This window comes from Heliconius melpomene, chromosome 4 (genome assembly GCF_056956725.1).
Source record: "Heliconius melpomene rosina isolate 202511_hmr_F chromosome 4, ASM5695672v1, whole genome shotgun sequence".
In the NCBI taxonomy this organism is placed as follows: domain Eukaryota; kingdom Metazoa; phylum Arthropoda; class Insecta; order Lepidoptera; family Nymphalidae; genus Heliconius; species Heliconius melpomene.
Window position 1 is genome coordinate 10,045,650 of NC_140392.1, and position 19,504 is coordinate 10,065,153.

Sequence of the window (19,504 nt, forward strand, 5' to 3'; positions counted from 1 at the left end):
ATATCATTAAATCTTGAAAAATGCTCTTTTTTAAGATAAAAATCACTTCATTATATAAAAAGAAAGATTTTATAGTTAAAACACATTGAAAAGCTGTAAAATATTAGGTTATAAACGATCAAAGCTACTACACTTATTTTAAAGTAAAAAAACACTTTTTTACCTAGAAGTAAAGGTAAATCCAGGTAAAATAAGAAGTTAAGTTAAGACACGTTAAGTTAAAAAAACTTTGTAGAAGAAAATCGAGGGAATTTGTAAGAGAGAATACAGAAGATTTGGTGAAGATCACGGGCACTACAGATGTAGGCAAATAGGACATGCGACGCTTAGGCTGACCTTACCGATTAGTGACGGGCTTATTTTTTTATCGTGTCCATATAAGAATCATGAGAAAATTGAAGCCGTCATAACGCAGGAAAACAACTGATTGTAAACGCGACGGTTTGATTCGATTCCCACTCGTGGGATTGAATATTTCCAAGTCTCCGCTCTGTTAACGTGACAAAGTGCAGCGTTAACTTCCGCCAATCAAAACGCAAAATCTCAAATTGGACGTAGCTTAACGTAAACATCGATCAACCCATTTTAGTTAAAAACTTTATTAAATAAATAGTCATGTAGTTCAAGTGTCTAGTGTCTAGTTATAATACATTTATAATTTACACACACTTCGATTATGGCTGGCAAAAAGTTAAAATAAAAAACCTGCCTTAATTGAGCAAATATTTTTTTATAAAATCAACTTTAACAAGACGCTCAATATTTGGCTAAGATACGTACAATGATTTTTTAGTAGTAAGTAATGATGTTATTATAATATTATACATTTTTTTTATATTTGATATCATAGAATTAAATTAAACTAAATTCAATTTGCACCAACATTTCAACGTTTTTGTATATAATTGTAATCTAATAGAAAGCGCGAAGGTTGTTGGTTTGATTCCCGTTTGGGGAAATAAATTATTTTCGTTTCCTCGCACCGGTAAAGTGGTAACAAGACAAGGCGGGGTGTAGAACTCGGTAAATGTCTGAAAAAACTACTCAACACGCAGTAAATGTCTGAAAAAAATATTTGAAATACCAACTCTAATATATACGATGTCGTTAAAGGGATTTCTAGCTATTTAAGATTCCAATAAATGCTAGATTACCTTCCATTATAAAATAAATTTCTTTCAATCTTTCAAAAAATTGTTTAAGATTTGTGTGCCTGTTCTTTAAAATAATTTGATATTTTATTATATTTTATATATAAACACAGATAAATCAATAACAAAAGTTGTAGATAACTATTTGAGATACAAATATATCGAAACTGCACCTCCCTCAAGAGGATGTGCTCGGTCAATTTCGTTAAGCGTCTTAAAGTGCCCAAGTAACATATTCGTCTTGCCGATCATTTAAATAAAAAAGTGTATGAAAAATTATTGAAATGTTCTTGTAAGAAATTCTTATTAGCTTTAGTTTTTTCCTGTCCGTCTGTCTGAATAAGTAAATAATACGTTTTTTTCTTCAACTTTGATTAAATCAGGCGCAGCGTTGGGTTCCGAAACTTGAAGAACGGTGTAACAACACTAAACTGCTCTACGTATTATTTAGCAATACTTACATCCAAAAAAATATTATAAAGCTAATCTCAAGAACTTTAAATTAAAAAAATATTGTTGTTGCATACTCTATTTATACAGAAAGTTTATAGAGTAGATGTCTCTTCCAGTTAATCATTTCCATGTAACGCACTGTACTCGTTCATACACAACTCTTATTTACTTCACGCGGGCGAAGCCATATGAAAAACTAGTAAGGAAATGTAATCTTTAGTCGCAATTTTGTCTCAAAACTGATAACAGTTCTTAAGCTATGTTAACTTACGGATAAAGACCATCCTGTTTTAATAATGTTAGTTAGGAATTTATCTCGTTTGCTAATTTTTAAATCAAATTTACTTAAATAATACTAGTTTGCATAGATTTCAAGACACGAAGTGGAAAACCATATATTTTTTTAGAAAAACTTTCTTAGTGGTTTTTTAACCATCCAAGTTGGTAATATTGGGTATATCAACTTTCTAAGTCCAGTAGTTTCGTCTGTGCGTTGTCTGTCAGTCACTCAGTAGCGAAAAGGTTAAATAATATTTGAATAAAATACAATTTATATAGAATTGAAAATAATGTAAATTGTTAAAAAATATTTTAGACTCATATTAATTATGCTTTAAAAAATAATTATTACAATTTGTAATCTTAAGAAATATATGTAAATATCTACATAATATACATATATCTACGTATCTATATGTGAGAACTTTTGTTTATTGAGTTATCAAATGAGGTATTGAGATCTGATAACATCAATTATATGATTTATTTGTTGAAAGATAACCTACATGGATGTTTATTTAATCTATATATTTATATCTCTGAAACATAATTGTAAAAGAGTAATAGTAGATAAATCACTCTATTCTTAATCTTTCCATTAGTTAAGAAAAAGAACCTCGCTTTGTATACCAGTCAAGTTTTGATACAATGTTGACTATTCTGTTAATGTACCTATACATAAAACCTCTACCACGTCCTAAGCCCTCGCCAAGCGCGCTACAATAGATTACGTTAATCTACATCTACATATTTTATCTAAATCATGTTTCAGAATTTTTATCTTAATACCTAAATATTTCCTATTTTCCTTTACAATTTCACAGTTTAGATGGACAATGATTATGTTAACTATAAAATAATGTCTAGACTTAATCAACTACAATTATTATAGATCAGTCCACTTAACTAAAATATATTTGTGTAATTTTGCTCGTATGTACTCTCTGGATCTAAACACTTACATGTAAACTTCTTGAAGGGTTCCTCACATTTTGCCTGTGATAATTGTTCAAAAATTCTGGTACTGAAAAAGATGCCCTTTTAAAATCTCTATTATACGATAAAGTACTTTCTCCACTGGAGGATGGCGATATTACAATTTCCTTATCTGATATCACTTCTGTTATTTTAATTTCTGGAGTTGCTGATCGTAAATCTAAAGGACTAGCAACATTATAGTTTACTTTTGTTTCATCGTCGTCATCGTCTATATATTGTATGTCGTTTGGTGTTCTATTTGCCTCTAATATCAGTCTTCTAGTTCCTGGAGGCATTTCCACGTAATCATGAGGATAGGAAGGTATATGTATACGAAGATCTGGCTTCTTTCGGACTCTCATTTCTATTTTTGAAGTCGACTTCAAACTAATTTCAAATTTGTTTACCTATATTGTCTCTCCTGTATTATGTACTTGAATACTTAATTCTATAGATAACGCTTATCTCGCCCAAGGATGCGTTTTGCAAATGGATCTAATCTTGACGTATAACGTAAAAGTTTAATACACTATCACTAAGTAATATTTAAAATGTCAATATTAAAACATAATTTAATAGAATTAGCGCACAGACAATAGTACTGTTATGATAAAAAAGTAAGACTAAAGTGAATTTCTTTTATTCATCAAATTCGCTGATATCATTTAGTTAGATAAAAACCGACGTAAGATAGCAAAGTATTAAATAAACAACGTTTAAATGTTAGCAATCAGAATCGTCATTTAAATTATCATACACACTCGTCATCAAGAGTCATTGAGCAAATATCTTTAAGATTTTGATCCTAGATAAGAAACCAAATGCTGATTATATGGACAATTTACAAGTTATAAAGCAATTAGACAATTAAAAAATTAGGTTTCATTTATGAGGTTAAAGGAGTTAAAATTTTTAAGCAAAAATTATGATTTTTTTTTAATATAGGAGTTTCATGATGTTGTTCAGAGTATTTGTATGTAAATAATTTTACATAAGGCCAAAAAAAATAACAGTCACATTTTATTTATCTAACAAAGGCTCTAATCTAACGTAATACGTAGATGCTGCGATTTCTACAAATAAACTTGATATCTAAATCTATATACATATAAAACTCTTTCCTTACTCAGTGATTGATAGACAGCGTACAGACGAAAAGTTGTTTCGTCAAATTTCAAAGGTCTCAGTTGTTTTGGACTTAGAGACTTGAAATTCGGCGTTGAAATGTTTATAGATTAGAAAGTGTGCAGGATCATTCAAAACGTTTTTCAAAATTTATTTATTTATATTTAAAAAAACATACCTGATCTTGCGTGTTCCTCATATACTCTTGTCGCAACAGTTCTAAATTTGGTAGCGTCGGCATTGATATAGAGTTCCGTCTTAAGCTTGCTCTTCTTTGCTCCACCTCTTTCTCTTCTTTTATTAAATCATTAGACTCTTGTGCTCCAGCAGCTCTCGAAGTAGTAGGAGAGAAATCAGATATATCCGTGGATTGAGTGCTTGGACTAGTCGGCTTAGATGATTTTGACGAATCTGGATCTAAAGTTATGTATAAAAGTCCTTCAGGAGTATCAACAATTATAGTATCCTTGTTTGGTGAATGTATAGCACCTAAATCTGATGCGTGTAACTTTCTCTCTTCTCTCATTTCTCCTTTCTCTACATCTCGATGACGTGTCGGTCGTATTGGTTCGTCGTGACTTACATGTTCAAGTTCTACAAATTCGTCGGCGTACGGTATGTTTGTGTTCGATCGTATTTCGGGTGAGTTGAGGCCTTTGGCGACATTAGCTTCGGTTGCCATTTGTTCTTATTTCATAGTAGATATCTGTAAACATTATGTTGTATTAATATTTATTATGTTATATTAGTATGGGGTTTTGTGCAAATGGAAATAATTTAAATTCTATTTATTTATACTATATTGTACAGAGTTTAAAGAAAAATATGCACAAAAGGCGGGCTTGGCAACAAAAAACGCTTTCTACCAGCCGACCTCGTCATGTGGAAAATTATGTGACAAGTGTATAAAAAAATGTTCTTCCTTTAATTGGGATCGAACCCACAATCATCGTGTTTACAATGAGATCACAGCGCTACGACGGTCTAGACGATATTACCTATAAGAGCCTGACAAAATAAACCTGAGGTATGCTAATTGGATATGACAATCGCTAATCAGAACCGACATATTATTTTCCTTATGTAGCTATACATACACTACTGCTGTTATATTTCTTAAACTTTTTTGAATAGGGGTCGTCGTGGCGCAATAAGATAGTGTCAGACTGTACCACGGTTGTGGGTTCAATTTCCACTTTGGTAAGAGACACACCTCGAAAATTAGATACAATATATAAAAAATAAGTAACGAAATTTCTTTATAACTATTATTCTTTTAATCATTAACATAAAAATTATGAAAAGGTAATGAGGAAAAAGTTGTGATTTTCTCCATTTCCTCCCAAATTAATATACAATTTTAATAGATACTACTGCTGTGCCTCTATTTCACGAATATCTCTGACAAATTAAAATAAATGTAAATTTCCATACCATAGGTATCCATAGGTATCCTTAAAAATCTTCTCCACATAAGCTACTGTACCACGAATGGAGTGTATTTACACTTAGCTGTTTACAATCGTGCTATCTCAAAGATTAGCTTATTAAATGTTTTACGTCACACGGTGGGCAGACCTTGGGTTTAAATCTTGATAATATGTTAAATATAATATCTGATTGTAGACAATGGTCGTCACTTCGATTTTTGATAAAAGAAAAAGTGGAAAAGTTATATTTAACAGGATTTTCTCCACAATTCAGCCATCTCATATACTTTCTTATACGATAACGACGTTTATAATAATAATAATAAAATAGATTTATTTATTCCACAAAAATTCACATTGTTTACGTTTAGGTAAATTATATTTAATTGAATATATAGTAATTATAATTACTATAAGATAAGCTACAAAAACTGCATTGTCTTAGAGATTTTCTTAATCAGACAGTATAAATTAATTGGTACTTTAAGTTTACAAAAAGCTATGTCATCATATACAGACTACTAGCGGATGTAACCTTGAGATCAGATTATTATGAAAATTGACCATATCTCCCTATAATGAAGAGAAGTTAGTGCAATCTCACAGACGCCGAGGGAACCTGAGAATCTGTTATTAAGACAATCCGTTCCCATTAAGACACATTCGTTCCCCACATACCACAACTATGGAGACATTTAGAAACTACACCGTTTCACCTTTGAAAATAGAAAATAGCTTGTACTTGTCAAAAATTAAGAAATTGCTTACAAAATTTTATGAGTGTTTCTTTTTTTTACTTACATTTATTATTATGTGAACACATGATAATACACGAACAACCCAACTAACACAAGGGAAAGAATGCCGTATAGCACTAAATCCAAATAATGGAGGCAAAACGAGTTTTCACAACATAATTTCTTCCATAATTCCATTTTCACTTTATTTTTCTGTTTATAGTTTTTTTTTTCAATAGTAATGTGTATTCGACGTGTGTTTATCTTGAATTGATTCTGTGTTGTGTGTTTAGAACCTGATTTTTTTTGACATTTAAAGGTTAATTGTGTAATTAAATACATAAATATTTCAAAACCGTATATTTTCGTATAATTTATGAGAGTGTAGATTCAAATTCATATTCATGTCTACTTATTTTGTATTTATTTTATGTAAATTTTCTTAATTACATATGTAAGTATCTACAATCATCCCCAAAAAAAAATTATAATATTCTTTAAATGTTTCACAAAAGTTAGATACCTAACTTAGCATTCTCCTTTTTTTTTTTTCTCGCTATTTGATAATTATGCACTTTCACTGGCCTACTGAAAGAGATCTTTTTCATAATCCATCACTATGAAATGATTTTTTCATTGTTTTAATATTTTTCTTATTTATATTTTTAGTGCAATATAAAATAAATTATATTTTTTTATTTATAATTTTAAGTCTCTAATATACAGAAATAATAATATAATACTGTTACGGAGAGAAAGAGAGGGTGATTATGGTTGAGTATAAAAGAGACGGACTATATAATTAAATAACTAAAATAGATCAAAATTACTTTACAATATGACCTTCACAGAATATGCTTTTAGTAAATAATCGATATGATAATTCATTTTTTTGTCTCGTTTTTTTATTCTGTTTCATTTCGTCATAGACAAGTATCTGTTATACTTTTTTTATAATATTACATGACATTCTTTGCTTCACGCAGTATCCTATACATAGCAGAGTACATACAGGGAACCTAGTGTAACATAGTGACTATGTTTAATTTAATTTATTATAATACTAGCGGCCAGCCCGCGGCTTCGCATGCGTGAACTACGTTATTATTAATTTCTGTCTCCATGAGTACCTACGTCCATGCAAAATTTGAGACTTCTAGCATTTGTAGTAACGAAGTTTCATACAAATTTTCAACCCCGAAAACAACCCCTTGGAAGTCGAATATTGCAAATTCAGGAAACACCTATGTCCTATAAGTAACTCCTATGCAAAATTTGAGATTCCTAGCACATGTAGTTTCGTGATGAGTGAGTGACCTTTCGATTTTATATACAGATTTATATATTTTATATACTGTATATAGACGAAAGCATGGACAAATTCAATTTATTTCACACATAGCGATTCTCTTTAGAACTCTACTGAAAGTGTGGGTTGAAATATCTACCGTTTTTATTAGATTTTATATATGAAAAGAAATGGCTGCATTTACATCAAAATAAGAAGTTGATCAAAGTGATTAATTCACATTTTAAGCAATTTAAATTAAGTCGCGATATTTTAAAATATTTCCCTAAATGGGAATCGAACACACATCTTTTACCTTTATAAGCAAACATTTACTAGATACTTTAATATTTTTAACAAGTATAATATGACTATGCTGAAAAATCCCTTACTATAACCCTAGGAAATTCCAGTGACAAGTCCTGGGCAAATAAATAATATTATATAGAACTTTGGTATTTAACAATGAAGACATCTAAATACTTAAGAATTGATCAGCAGATGGTCCAAAAAGTAAATATCAAAAACAATTCGTTTCATGAGAACATCGTGAGTGAGACAGAGTCTGATTGTAAGCACGATATTTGTGAGTTCGATTCCCAGTCGGTAAATGACTATATTTCAATTATTTCCAAAAAACAACAAATATTTCCAAAATATGTTTTTTCCAAAATTTATTTTCGTTGAATAAGTTGTAATAAGCATATGATTTTTATGTTTTCTAAAAATTAACGTTTTTAAAAACTAAGCTGTGCGTGAAAATGGCTTGTTAAAGATGGGTGCACTAGGTTCCCTCTGCCTACCCTATTTCTCTCTCTAAAGCTGTATAGTTACAGACTTACAGTACAGTGCTTCGTTTACACAATGTATTAGAATGTTGTGAATTCAATTATATATTTGTTAAGTTTTCTCATTATAGTGGATGACTAAGAGACGCACGAGGTTCGATCTCAACGCTATTATCGTTTCATTTAACTCATTAAGTACCTATCTAAAGGTTTTTTTGTTAAATAGTCTTGTGGAGTTTTTTGCCAGTACTTCTATCAAACATGTTATATTGGTAAAAATTACATATATCTTTATTAAAAGGCGTTGAGTTTTGAAACTCAATACACAATGCCTCAAGAATTCGGCGGAAAGTGGGGAATGGAGTGTCTTAACACAAGGTTCCCAGGTTCCCTCAACCTACCCAGCTATGTATGGGATAAAGAGTGAAGTGAAAAAAAGGCATAATAATAATAAAAGATATCAATCAAAATCTAAATTATCACTATTATTTAACGTAATATAATTTGAGGGTCTTTTAGATTTTTTTTGTTTAAAGATATTATATTAATATATTATATATTATCATCTAATATACGTAATAAACATATGACTTTGTAAGTAAATTTTGTTCTAAAAAACAAATAGTCTATACAAATAACTCTAAAAATTACACTTTTTAATTAAAACACTTCACGTTTTTCACACAAACAAAAACCAGTTAAAAACTTAAAGTAAATTTTAACTGACAAGTTAATTTAACCGCGACGCGGAGTTAACTAATTTCAAAGTTAAAGTGTTGTGGAGTCGATACGTTTATCATTAAACCACTTGCGGTCACTAATTAGCTTGTTATTCGCTAAAATTGTGTAGCTTATGTTTGTATGTATATTTTTATATATTTATTTATATATATATATATATATATATATATATATGTAGAAACATCAAAAGGGGCCTCAAAGCGGTCTTGGCTGTTACTATTCATTTGTGGGCGTTGAAGCAACAGAGATGTTTAAATAAAAGTCACATTTATATTCTACAATGTCTTATTTCTCGTTTACATAACAGTTTTACAATAAATCTCACAAGATTCACAAAATTACAATAGATTAGGAGCCAATAGGTTAATTGGTAAACATCTCACGCCATAGCTGTCAACCAATGACATCCGCTATTATTCGTGGCTACACCTACTACCCTATTCGGGGTTACCCGCTCCATTTTAAATATTCTTCTAATATAATCCATTACATAAAACAATTAACATCCAAACGTAATAATTGCGAAATTATAATTAAAACTAATACATAGCAGCGCGCCGTCACGGCCGTCCTGCATCGTCACACGTCCTCGTGTGCAGAGGTTCAATCTGTGAACAATAAACATAGTGCTTTGCAATACGTCCCGTTCGGTCTTCCTGACCACACAATATCTCCCCTTAGTGGATGTAACAGTGAACTCATAGTGATTACAATTTTATAAGTGTATTACAAATACTACGAAATGTTTCGTATAAGGCAAACATAACAATCTTACAAATGTCAATACCACATAGGCTAACAGTCACACAGACAAGTCATTGCTACAACAGTTAGTAATTGCCACACAGGCCAGTCATTGCCACACAGGCCAGTCATTGCCACACAGGCTAGTTTCTGCCACACAGGCCAGCCATTGCCACACAGGCTAGTACTTGCCACACAGGCTAGCTGCTGCCACACAGGCTAGCTGCTGCCACACAGGCTACTCGTCGCCACACAGGCTACTCGTCGCCACACAGGCTACTCGTCGCCACACAGGCTACTCGTCGCCACACAGGCTACTCGTCGCCACACAGGCTAGTCGTTGCCACAAAGGCTAGTTTTTCTAGTTTGCTAGTTCTTTTTTTTTTGTTTGTTTTGTTTGTCTTAGCTTTGTTTGTTTGTCTTAGCCACACAGGCTACAAAAGGGGTATGTAACTATTTAACATGGCCGTCATCGGCACATTCTGACTTTATTTTGTTGCTTGCAATCTCCGGCACTACTACGTGCTACTAGAATTGAAAGCCAATTACTACGCGCTTACGGGCTTTTTAAGAGTCTTTAAAATTTTGGGTCAAGCTTGGTTTGGTTACAGCACATAATCACCTACTTAATTCTTTAACTTTGCTTTACGTTTATCAAACTAAACCTTCTCAGAAGAAGCATTAGCTTCTTTTGCTCGTGTCGATTGCTCGATAATAAGATTCAAATCAAATTCATCCGTTGCTAATTACATTAAGTTTAGAGGGATAGAAACCTTTACTACTAACAATTCTAAAGGACTCGCCCTGGTTATCCTACTCATAATAGCTGTGCTAATGGCTAGCTTATTGTCAGGTAGTGCATCTTGCCATGACTTATTATTATCTATCTCGACAGAGCTTACTTTATTAAAGAGCATTCGGCAACAGAGCCGAAACAAAATGAAAACTTCTCACCAGATTCATCTAAGAACTGATCCATAGCTAGTTGAATGGAGCAAACATTCACCAATCGTTCAACCCGTTCATCGCTTGCCTTGGTATCCATACTGGTGCAGCGCCGTGCGATGTGGCCGCATTCACCACACGTGAAGCAAGTTGGACTAACCACCTTCATATGCACACCAACTTCCTTAGACTGTAGAGATGAGGTAGTATCTGAAATCTCACAACGTAAATAAGAATTTGCTATTATAACTACTATTGCCACAACAATCATTGGGTACGTGACCCTGCTTGTCACGGTTATAGCATCGCTGTGATGATTCTATTAGTGCCTTTTTCACTTCCATAGTCAGAGTACAACTATACTAATCGGATGTCCTCTTTTTCTTTGAAAGAGACTGAAGCGAACATTTCATTCCCAAGGCGTGTTATCATTTATAACATCATTAATTTGGTAATAATCTTAGCTGGCAGCTATCCTGCATGACATTCAATAGACATTATTTCCATACATGTTTATCCTCTAAATATTCTAAAACAGTGTAATAAGCAGCGCCCGGCATACGCAGATAAACACTCGTCCCTCCCTGGACCACCTTTGAGTACTCGCCATAAATTTGCAGCTGGAGTCTCAACAGTATCAAATCTAACTAAGAACAGATCTCTAAATTGTAGCCATTTAATTCCGGGAAAAACTAGATTAAGCAAGCCAAGATGTCGCCGATCCCTTGAATGCCTGAGCATTATAAAAGGCTTGTTCCCAGGTTTCTCCTTTTACTAGTAAAACTGTGTCATCAGCAATTTTTTCAAAGTTTATAGGTAAGTTCAATATTAAAATAGTGTTGGTCCCAATATACTTCCCCGTGGAATGCCATATTAGATAGGAAGGTTTATATTCTTCTATTTTAGTGCATTGCATTCTATCCGTGAGATAACTTTCGAATAGTTTGTGTTCGTCACTCCTTACACCAATTTTCTCAAATTTGTCTAACAATATGGGAATTGCTACAGTGTCGATTATGAATTGTATCAACTACAAAGTTTATCAAGTCGTCACTCGAAATCCATACTGGCACTGGGATATTCGGTTGATGATGACTTTTTGACACAATTAAGGAAAATAGAATCGGTAATAATCTTTTTGTAACGGATACTTAACTTATTTTTGAATACTTTCCAAAAATTCTTATTCAACACACAGTATACACAATCTCGGAATTGTCAAATTCTATCTTGACTCTTTTTGTGCCGTGCTCATTGTAATTATCAAATCACTGCCAAAATAAGTTTTTCTTGTAAACATATGTCACACCAAGTGCTAGCGTCGTGGTCTGCAATATCAGAATTAAACTTTGCTAACATTATTTTTCTTAATGTCAGATACTAATGGCTCCCGTAAAATTTTGTTTCTGCATGTCAAAAATAAATTTTCAACTTCACATTTTTTTACAATTTTCACATCTTGTCAAATTTTAACATTTTATCCTGTATTTTGTTTCTCATTAGTTGCTGGTAATCCCACTTCTGATGTAGAAACATCAAAAGGGGCCTCAAAGCGGTCTTGGCTGTTACTATTCATTTGTGGGCGTTGAAGCAACAGAGATGTTTAAATAAAAGTCACATTTATATTCTACAATGTCTTATTTCTCGTTTACATAACAGTTTTACAATAAATCTCACAAGATTCACAAAATTACAATAGATTAGGAGCCAATAGGTTAATTGGTGAACATCTCACGCCATAGCTGTCAACCAATGACATCCGCTATTATTCGTGGCTACACCTACTACCCTATTCGGGGTTACCCGCTCCATTTTAAATATTCTTCTAATATAATCCATTACATAAAACAATTAACATCCAAACGTAATAATTGCGAAATTATAATTAAAACTAATACATAGCAGCGCGCCGTCATATATATATTTATTTACAGTTTCACACTGTTTCCCGCCCACAGCCGGATAGGCAGAGGGAACCTGGTGTTTAGAAACTCCGTTCCCCTTTTCCCGCAGAATTCTAGAGGCATTGTGAGTTGAGTGGTGGAACTCAACGCCACGTTTACTCTCAACACAAGAGCGAAGAAACGAAAATATTAAATATTTCATTTCCTCGAGTGGTAATCGAACCCACTATCTGTGGCGTGCTTGCTGAGCCACGACTGGCGTCAATATATATTTACTTAAGGATAACAATGTGAAATAGTACTGTCCGATTGTATATGCGACGGTAAATTATATTTAGAATTATTTTAGTTCGATTAATTACGTAATAATAACCAAAGCGTTCCTTGACACGTGAAATTCCCACATGGGTTCCTCAAATAAAAAAATATGATGGTATTAAAATTCGGTTTGAAAAACATAAAAAAATTATAAAACCCGTCTCTATGACTTGTAATTTACAAGTTTATTCTACTGGTACAACGCTTCACTGCTGTGAAAGAAAATGCGTATTACTATTCCTCTGTCTCTCCTCTCATGCGGGAATGTTTTTTTTTATTAAAATAGTTCATTGTATAAATATTTTCGCTGGAAATGAACCTGATACCTTCTACTACTAACGTTACATACTATATATAGCCTTTGATTCCTGTATTCAAATTATAACGACGCTCTTACTGTAAGCTTGTAACGCGAGGTTGTTTTCCAAATGGGGATCATTATGTTAAAGTGGAGTTAAAACTAGCGTTCTTTTAAATTTAAATTGCTAAGAAACTTATATTTGTATACATGCATATATGTATGTATTTGTCTTCATATTGTGAGTAAAGAAATGGATTAGAATTAAATATAATTTTGTATGGTACGTCGCTTCTGTCATAAACAACGGCTGATTCAAGAACAATCATAGAAATTACAAGTTTTTAAGCAGAATGTTAATATTTTTTTCACTAATATTTTTTTACCTTATTAAATTAATACTTTTAGTACATTTGTATATTAAATTGATACTATTGCGGTTCGGCGGGAGGTGGAGGACGGAACTACAAATTGCTACGTGGTATGTAAGAGGAGGAATGGAAGAGAAGAAGAAGAAAGAAGAAGAAGTTGATGATATTGGAGGCGAAAGAGGTATGCAAAATCCATAGCGCTTCCTTCTCTCTGACTACCCCGCATGGGATACAGCGTGAAGCTAAGATAAGTCAACAAAGATGTTATAAAAATATCTCTGATAAGTAATTAATGAGAGACATGTAAAAGAAACTCGTTTAAAAGCCGTAGAGCTGTAGAGGAAATATTTATAAATTAAAAAAAATGTATAATAATAATGATATAAAAAAAAGTATACGGACTATATTATTTCAGTACAGTTATCAGATTTCAAATAAAATATATATATATATATATATATATATATATATTATAAAAATAATAGTTAAAATAATAGTTAAAGAGCACCAGACCTATATATAATTTATGTTATCTATCATAATATGTATGTACGTCTGTACGTTTAAATGTAAATGAAGTTGTCACAGAGCGCGAATATGAATTAATAAGTGGCTGAGATTGCGGTGTTGTCATAACGTAACACTTTACGGTAACGTCTGAATACATTATATACATTATTTATGTATTAGATATAATAAATACTTATTATAGGTTAGTGGCATCGTTAGGATGAAAGTTATTTAATTTATTTTAATAATAAAATTAATATTTTTTAGCTTTAGGCTGTATCCTGCACAAAGCAGGGTGAGCTGAGGGAATCAGGAAGCCTAGAGAGAGTTAAGACGTTTCCATTAAGACACTTCCGTTCCCCCAATACCACCGAAAACGGAAATAGACACTAGTTCAACTCTACAAACACAAGTCACTGAAAGAACAGGAAAATCCATGAAAAAAAAAGAAGATTAATATGGATTATAAGTAAAATATCAGGGTCTAAAATATATTTTATTCAACTCGTCGTGGGACCTTGCCAGTGATTGTATTGTTTTTTATTCTTTCATCGCGATTATTTCCTCGTGTTCGTCCTTTGGAGAAAGCACGTACCCATATACACTAACCTTAGTACTAATTTTACTTTCAAATTTACTATATACAGCCAATGATATGAATTGATATAATTTTAAAGTTTTTAATCATGTATTAAAAACGGGTAATTTTTTTTTATCTTCACTGCACACAGCAGAAAGCAACCTAGTGCTAAGACTCTCCTCTCCACCTACAAGACAATACACTTCCGTTCCCCATTTTTGTTTTGTTTGTGTTGAGTGACGGTACCTAACGCCGCGCAACTATTTAAATGATAGTGAAATATTCACCACATGTAATAATAGCTGAAGAGAATTAAAAATATCTAGTGACAGAGCTCTCAGTTTGTTTTTCTTATCTTTAATATTTTAAAGTTAATTTTATTCAGACGGCTGGAATAAAATTCAACGCAGCACTTTATGACCACTGGTTAAACATGTTTTTTAATTTTTTTTTAGTTTCACTCTGTATTCCGCCCATAGAAGGCTATAGGGAACTTCTGGAGGCATTGCATCTTGACTACCAGAACTCTGAGCAGCAGTTTGCTACTCGTTAGGGAGTACCTACGGAGCGAAGAAATTAAAATCCTAAAAACACTCTTTTCTACCCCAAGTGCTACAATTGTTATTGAATTAGTTCTCAGCTATAAATTATATAAGCCTAAACTCGACTAGTGTACTGGTAACCGAAAGTATAAGAAAATATATAAAAAAAATATATGTATATATAAAAATATTAAAAAAATATACATGGACAAGGTAAATACATATATGATGTTTTGATGCTAATCTAAGTACACCTTCACTTTTTTATTATTTACTGATAAAATTGACAAATATCTACATTTCAATTGGCCGTGAGCGTGACATATATTATTATATCTCGTATAAGAGTTTACTAGAGACAGAAAATATTTTTAATTTTATGTTTTTTTAGTTTTTATCTATGGAGTTAAACTCCGGGATCACATAAAAATACCTAACACATCACATATAATAGTTTTTTTTGCTCGATGCTGTATTCCGCACAAAGGCGGGTAGGCAAAGCGATCCTGGGAACCTAGTGTAAAGACACTCCGTTCCTGTCTGCCACTTACAGCCAAATTCTGTAGGCAATGTTTGTTGAGTAACGGAACACAACGAACGCCGCGCTTACCCACGTTACCAAACGAAGATATGACCCACACTAGAGGGAATAAATTATTTTATAAATATTATTATTTCTTAATATTTTTCTTTTCTTCGCTCTATCACGAAGGCAAAGGCCAGACGTTGAGTTCCAACTCACACTCAACAACACTCAAGACGCAATCCTTAGATAAATTTGCCGGAAAGTGGAGGACGGAGTACCTTAACACTAGGTTCCCTCTGCCTACCCTGCTGAAGTCACAACAGTCACAGCCTAGTGCCCCTGCGTCGACGGCCTCGATGGTGCATTTTTGATGTTCTTTAATAACATAAAACACTTTTAATACATTGTTTAATTACATACTGTTTACTTAAGATTACACACATAATATATACATATATCTATGTATATTTACATAAATACTACAGACATTTATTGCATAATTGTGGTTAGCAGAAATCGAACCTATGACCTCTAAAATAACCGTAACACTCGCTTATCACTAGAACAAAGATATATATCACATGTTTTATATTTTGTAAATTATATATTTTTTACAGATACGCATATAGCAATATACGAAGAGGGAACCTCGTGTAGAAACAGTATTTTTCCCACGCACACCCCCATTTTTAAGACATTGCGGATCGGATTAGCGTAACTCAACGCAATATATTGTCTTTCAGAATGGGGAAATAAAAAAAAATTAAATACAATTATTGTCTCGGGTGATTATCGAACCCCCAATCTTCACGTTTACAATCAGTTGCGCTAAGATTTTTTGAAATATTTAAAACAAAATTGCAGGTAATAGTTCCAGGATATAGTTGCAGGTTGCAGTGAAATGTTTCTATTGAAATTACACAATGACAAAGCACCGCGTTGTGCTCCGCAACCAAACATTTATTGTGATAAACCTTGATATGGTAGGGAAATTAAGAACATAATATCTTATAGCTAACTTGCACACGACGGACATTGTGAAGATGATGATTAAATATTAAATCATATAAAAAAATATCAAAAATAATTAAATATTTCAATAAACAATTATACTAATAACACTTTAATACAATTCAAAAATAAATAAAAAACATTAACATAAAAAATATATATAACAGAACTACTTACATACACACATAAAACAAACACTTAATCAAATAAACACAAAAAATATTAAACACAAAAACGTTATTTAAACACACTGGATGCGCGTGAGTTGGAAGCGCGGCGCGGTAGAGACTGCGGCTTTACTTACATAGAAATTCACACAGATTACATCACTAGGTAATGTTTTAAGTAAACATTACTGAAAAAAAAGGTTAAATCGTTTTTTCTTTATAAATTTAAGGTTTGATAACATGCAATGTTCAGCTATTAGGCGGAGAGTGGAGAAAAGAGAATCTTAACTTGGCTCATTCTATCTAGCTTGCTACATGTGAGATACAGAGGGAAGCTAAGAAAAAGGATTTGAAATGAAGACGTAGAAGCGTCAGAAAATGTTCGTGAATCTAACATGTGAGAAAAGTATCCAACAAAATCTAGTCCATAAAGTCTATACATTCAGGATTCCGTGAGCTAAAATGTAAACAAACCAGAAAAAGGTTACTGTATAGGTCACGATTGATGGAGCTAATATATTTTATAAAAATAACTGTGGAAGTAATACGCTGATAGCACTGTAAATAATACTATATAACAATGTCTGTAGAACTTATGTAACCCTTTAAGACTTATTAGAAATTGAATATCACAAATTACTTCAATTATTTTCTTAACTTTTAATTATTATTTATCAAATAGTTGATATGTAAAAATATCCAAAAACAAAACCAAAGCATCCTATTCTCAAACTTCAAATACATTTCTATACTAATAAATTACAGATTAACAGTTATTTTTTTATTTTGCATTTCAGTACAATTATAATTATTTATCGAATTCAAAGATACAAATATAAATAGAAATAAAAAAAGCAAAACAAAAGTTTGAGAAACTTTGTTTTCTTTGTTTACATTTTGTCTCAAGCCCAAATGAGTAGACGGTATAGGTGATGTTATGCCTAATAACGAGAGAAAAAAGGAATAAGTAAATTATTTCCACTTCCTCGTTCTGGAAACAACACTGGAGGGGCAAGTGAGGAAAGGAATGTCTTAGCACTAGGTTCCCTCTGCCTACACCACGGATGGGCAGTGTCTTAATAGGAAAGCCAAAAGAAACATTTGATTATTTTATATACAGAAATGCAGTGGCGGCGAGTTCTAGTTCTTCACGTTATCACCGAGGTCGTCGGTTCACAAAAACGGATATTGTAAATATTTGGTCTGCGATGATAACATAGGTAACTGATAAGAATCTTTTTTTTCATATTCAACGCAGTATTAATAACTTTTTATTGATTTATTTTTATTTCAAAAGGGTCACGTATTTTATTTTATCATCATCATCAGCCTGTCGTCGTCGACTGCTGGACATAGGTCTCTCCAATGGCACGCCACTGAGCTCGATTTTATTTAGTAAGTCAATAAATATTTGGCACGGGAAGCCTCGGCTCAGCTACGGATAGTCCGTTCCCCACGTACCGCCCAACTTTCGAGACATTTCGTATTGAGTCGAGGAACTCGACGGCGCACATTGTCTTGTTAGCGAGGCAATGAAAATAATTTATTTGCCAGTGTAGGAATCGAACCCATATACCATGTATGTATTTAACATTCAACACAATGTATCTTATATGGAAAAATGTAATCAGTTAAAATATTATTAAGTGTTTTTTGTTATAATATAAGTTGTATCATCACTTAGGTTATTGAACTATAAAGTATAAAAAACGTATGACGAGCATTAAAATAATACGTTTATATTTTTTGTCTTCAATTCACGTTTTTTTATGAAGTCGATGAGTCTACTTGGTAAATAATTATAGATATATTAAAAAAATAAAACCAATTAATATGTAAATTATCTAGGTATATAGCTTCATGCTGTATCCTGCACATAGCAGAATAAACAGGGGAACCTAGTGTTAAGCAACTCTGTTATTAGACCTATCGATTAGTAGATTTCCGTTCCCCACTTTCCTTCCAATTTTTGGAACAGCGTGTTGAGTAGCGAAACTTGCGCCGCGCTTTTGCCTTGTTATCATAGCGAAGAAATGTGTCTATTTCGTCGACTGGGAATCGAACCCACAACCGTCGCGTTTATAGTGGCACGCTCGTGCTCCTACACCACGACAGCTTCTGTAAATGAAAACTCACAACTTGTTTGTGTGCACTTAAGACGTGGAATGGAAAAACATTGAAATTTGGCTCACACTTCTCTTGTTGAGTATAGAGGAGCGCAAAAGGAGGATTTCTCGAAATTCCTAATCGAGAAATTAGAATATTTTAATGTTTTAATTTAGTTGTTCTGGTAATGAGGCAAAGCGCGGCGTTGAATTTCGCCACTTAACACGCCTTGCCTTCAGAATTTGGCCGAAAGTGGGGAAGAGAAATGTCCAAATGGGAACGGAATCTTAACACTAGGTTCCAATGATCCCCTGCCTAACCTGCTATATGCGGAATACAGCGTAAAGCTAAATAAAATTACAGTTCCTGGAAACGAAAGTAGTGCTTATTTAGTAGAGTACAATATCATTTTCTTTTTAATTTTTATTGCCTTCTGAAATGAGGGTCGCGATGTTTATTCATGACTTTTCCGTGTCTTTTATACTATACTTTTTTTTAGGTATACATTTGTA

At 32.6% G+C, this 19,504-nt stretch overlaps 1 protein-coding gene across 3 annotated transcripts in view; it reads right to left on the reverse strand.

Moving 5' to 3' along the window:
• Positions 1–17,033, reverse strand: part of LOC146539723 (alpha-galactosidase MYORG) — a 34,093-nt gene extending 17,060 nt beyond the window's left edge. The window contains exons 1-3 of one of the 3 annotated variants that reach the window (XM_085185057.1): positions 8,883–8,987; positions 6,218–6,449; positions 4,165–4,692 (exon numbers count right to left, since the gene is read on the reverse strand). In XM_085185057.1, the coding sequence (XP_085041183.1) occupies positions 4,165–4,668 (504 nt within the window). In that variant the 5' untranslated portion in view covers positions 4,669–4,692; positions 6,218–6,449; positions 8,883–8,987. Of the gene's footprint in view, positions 1–2,845; positions 3,509–4,164; positions 4,693–6,217; positions 6,450–8,882; positions 8,988–16,896 lie in introns of those variants that run through there. The other 2 variants (XM_085185058.1, XM_085185060.1) reach the window with 2 other exon arrangements.
• Positions 17,034–19,504: the final 2,471 nt, after the last annotated feature.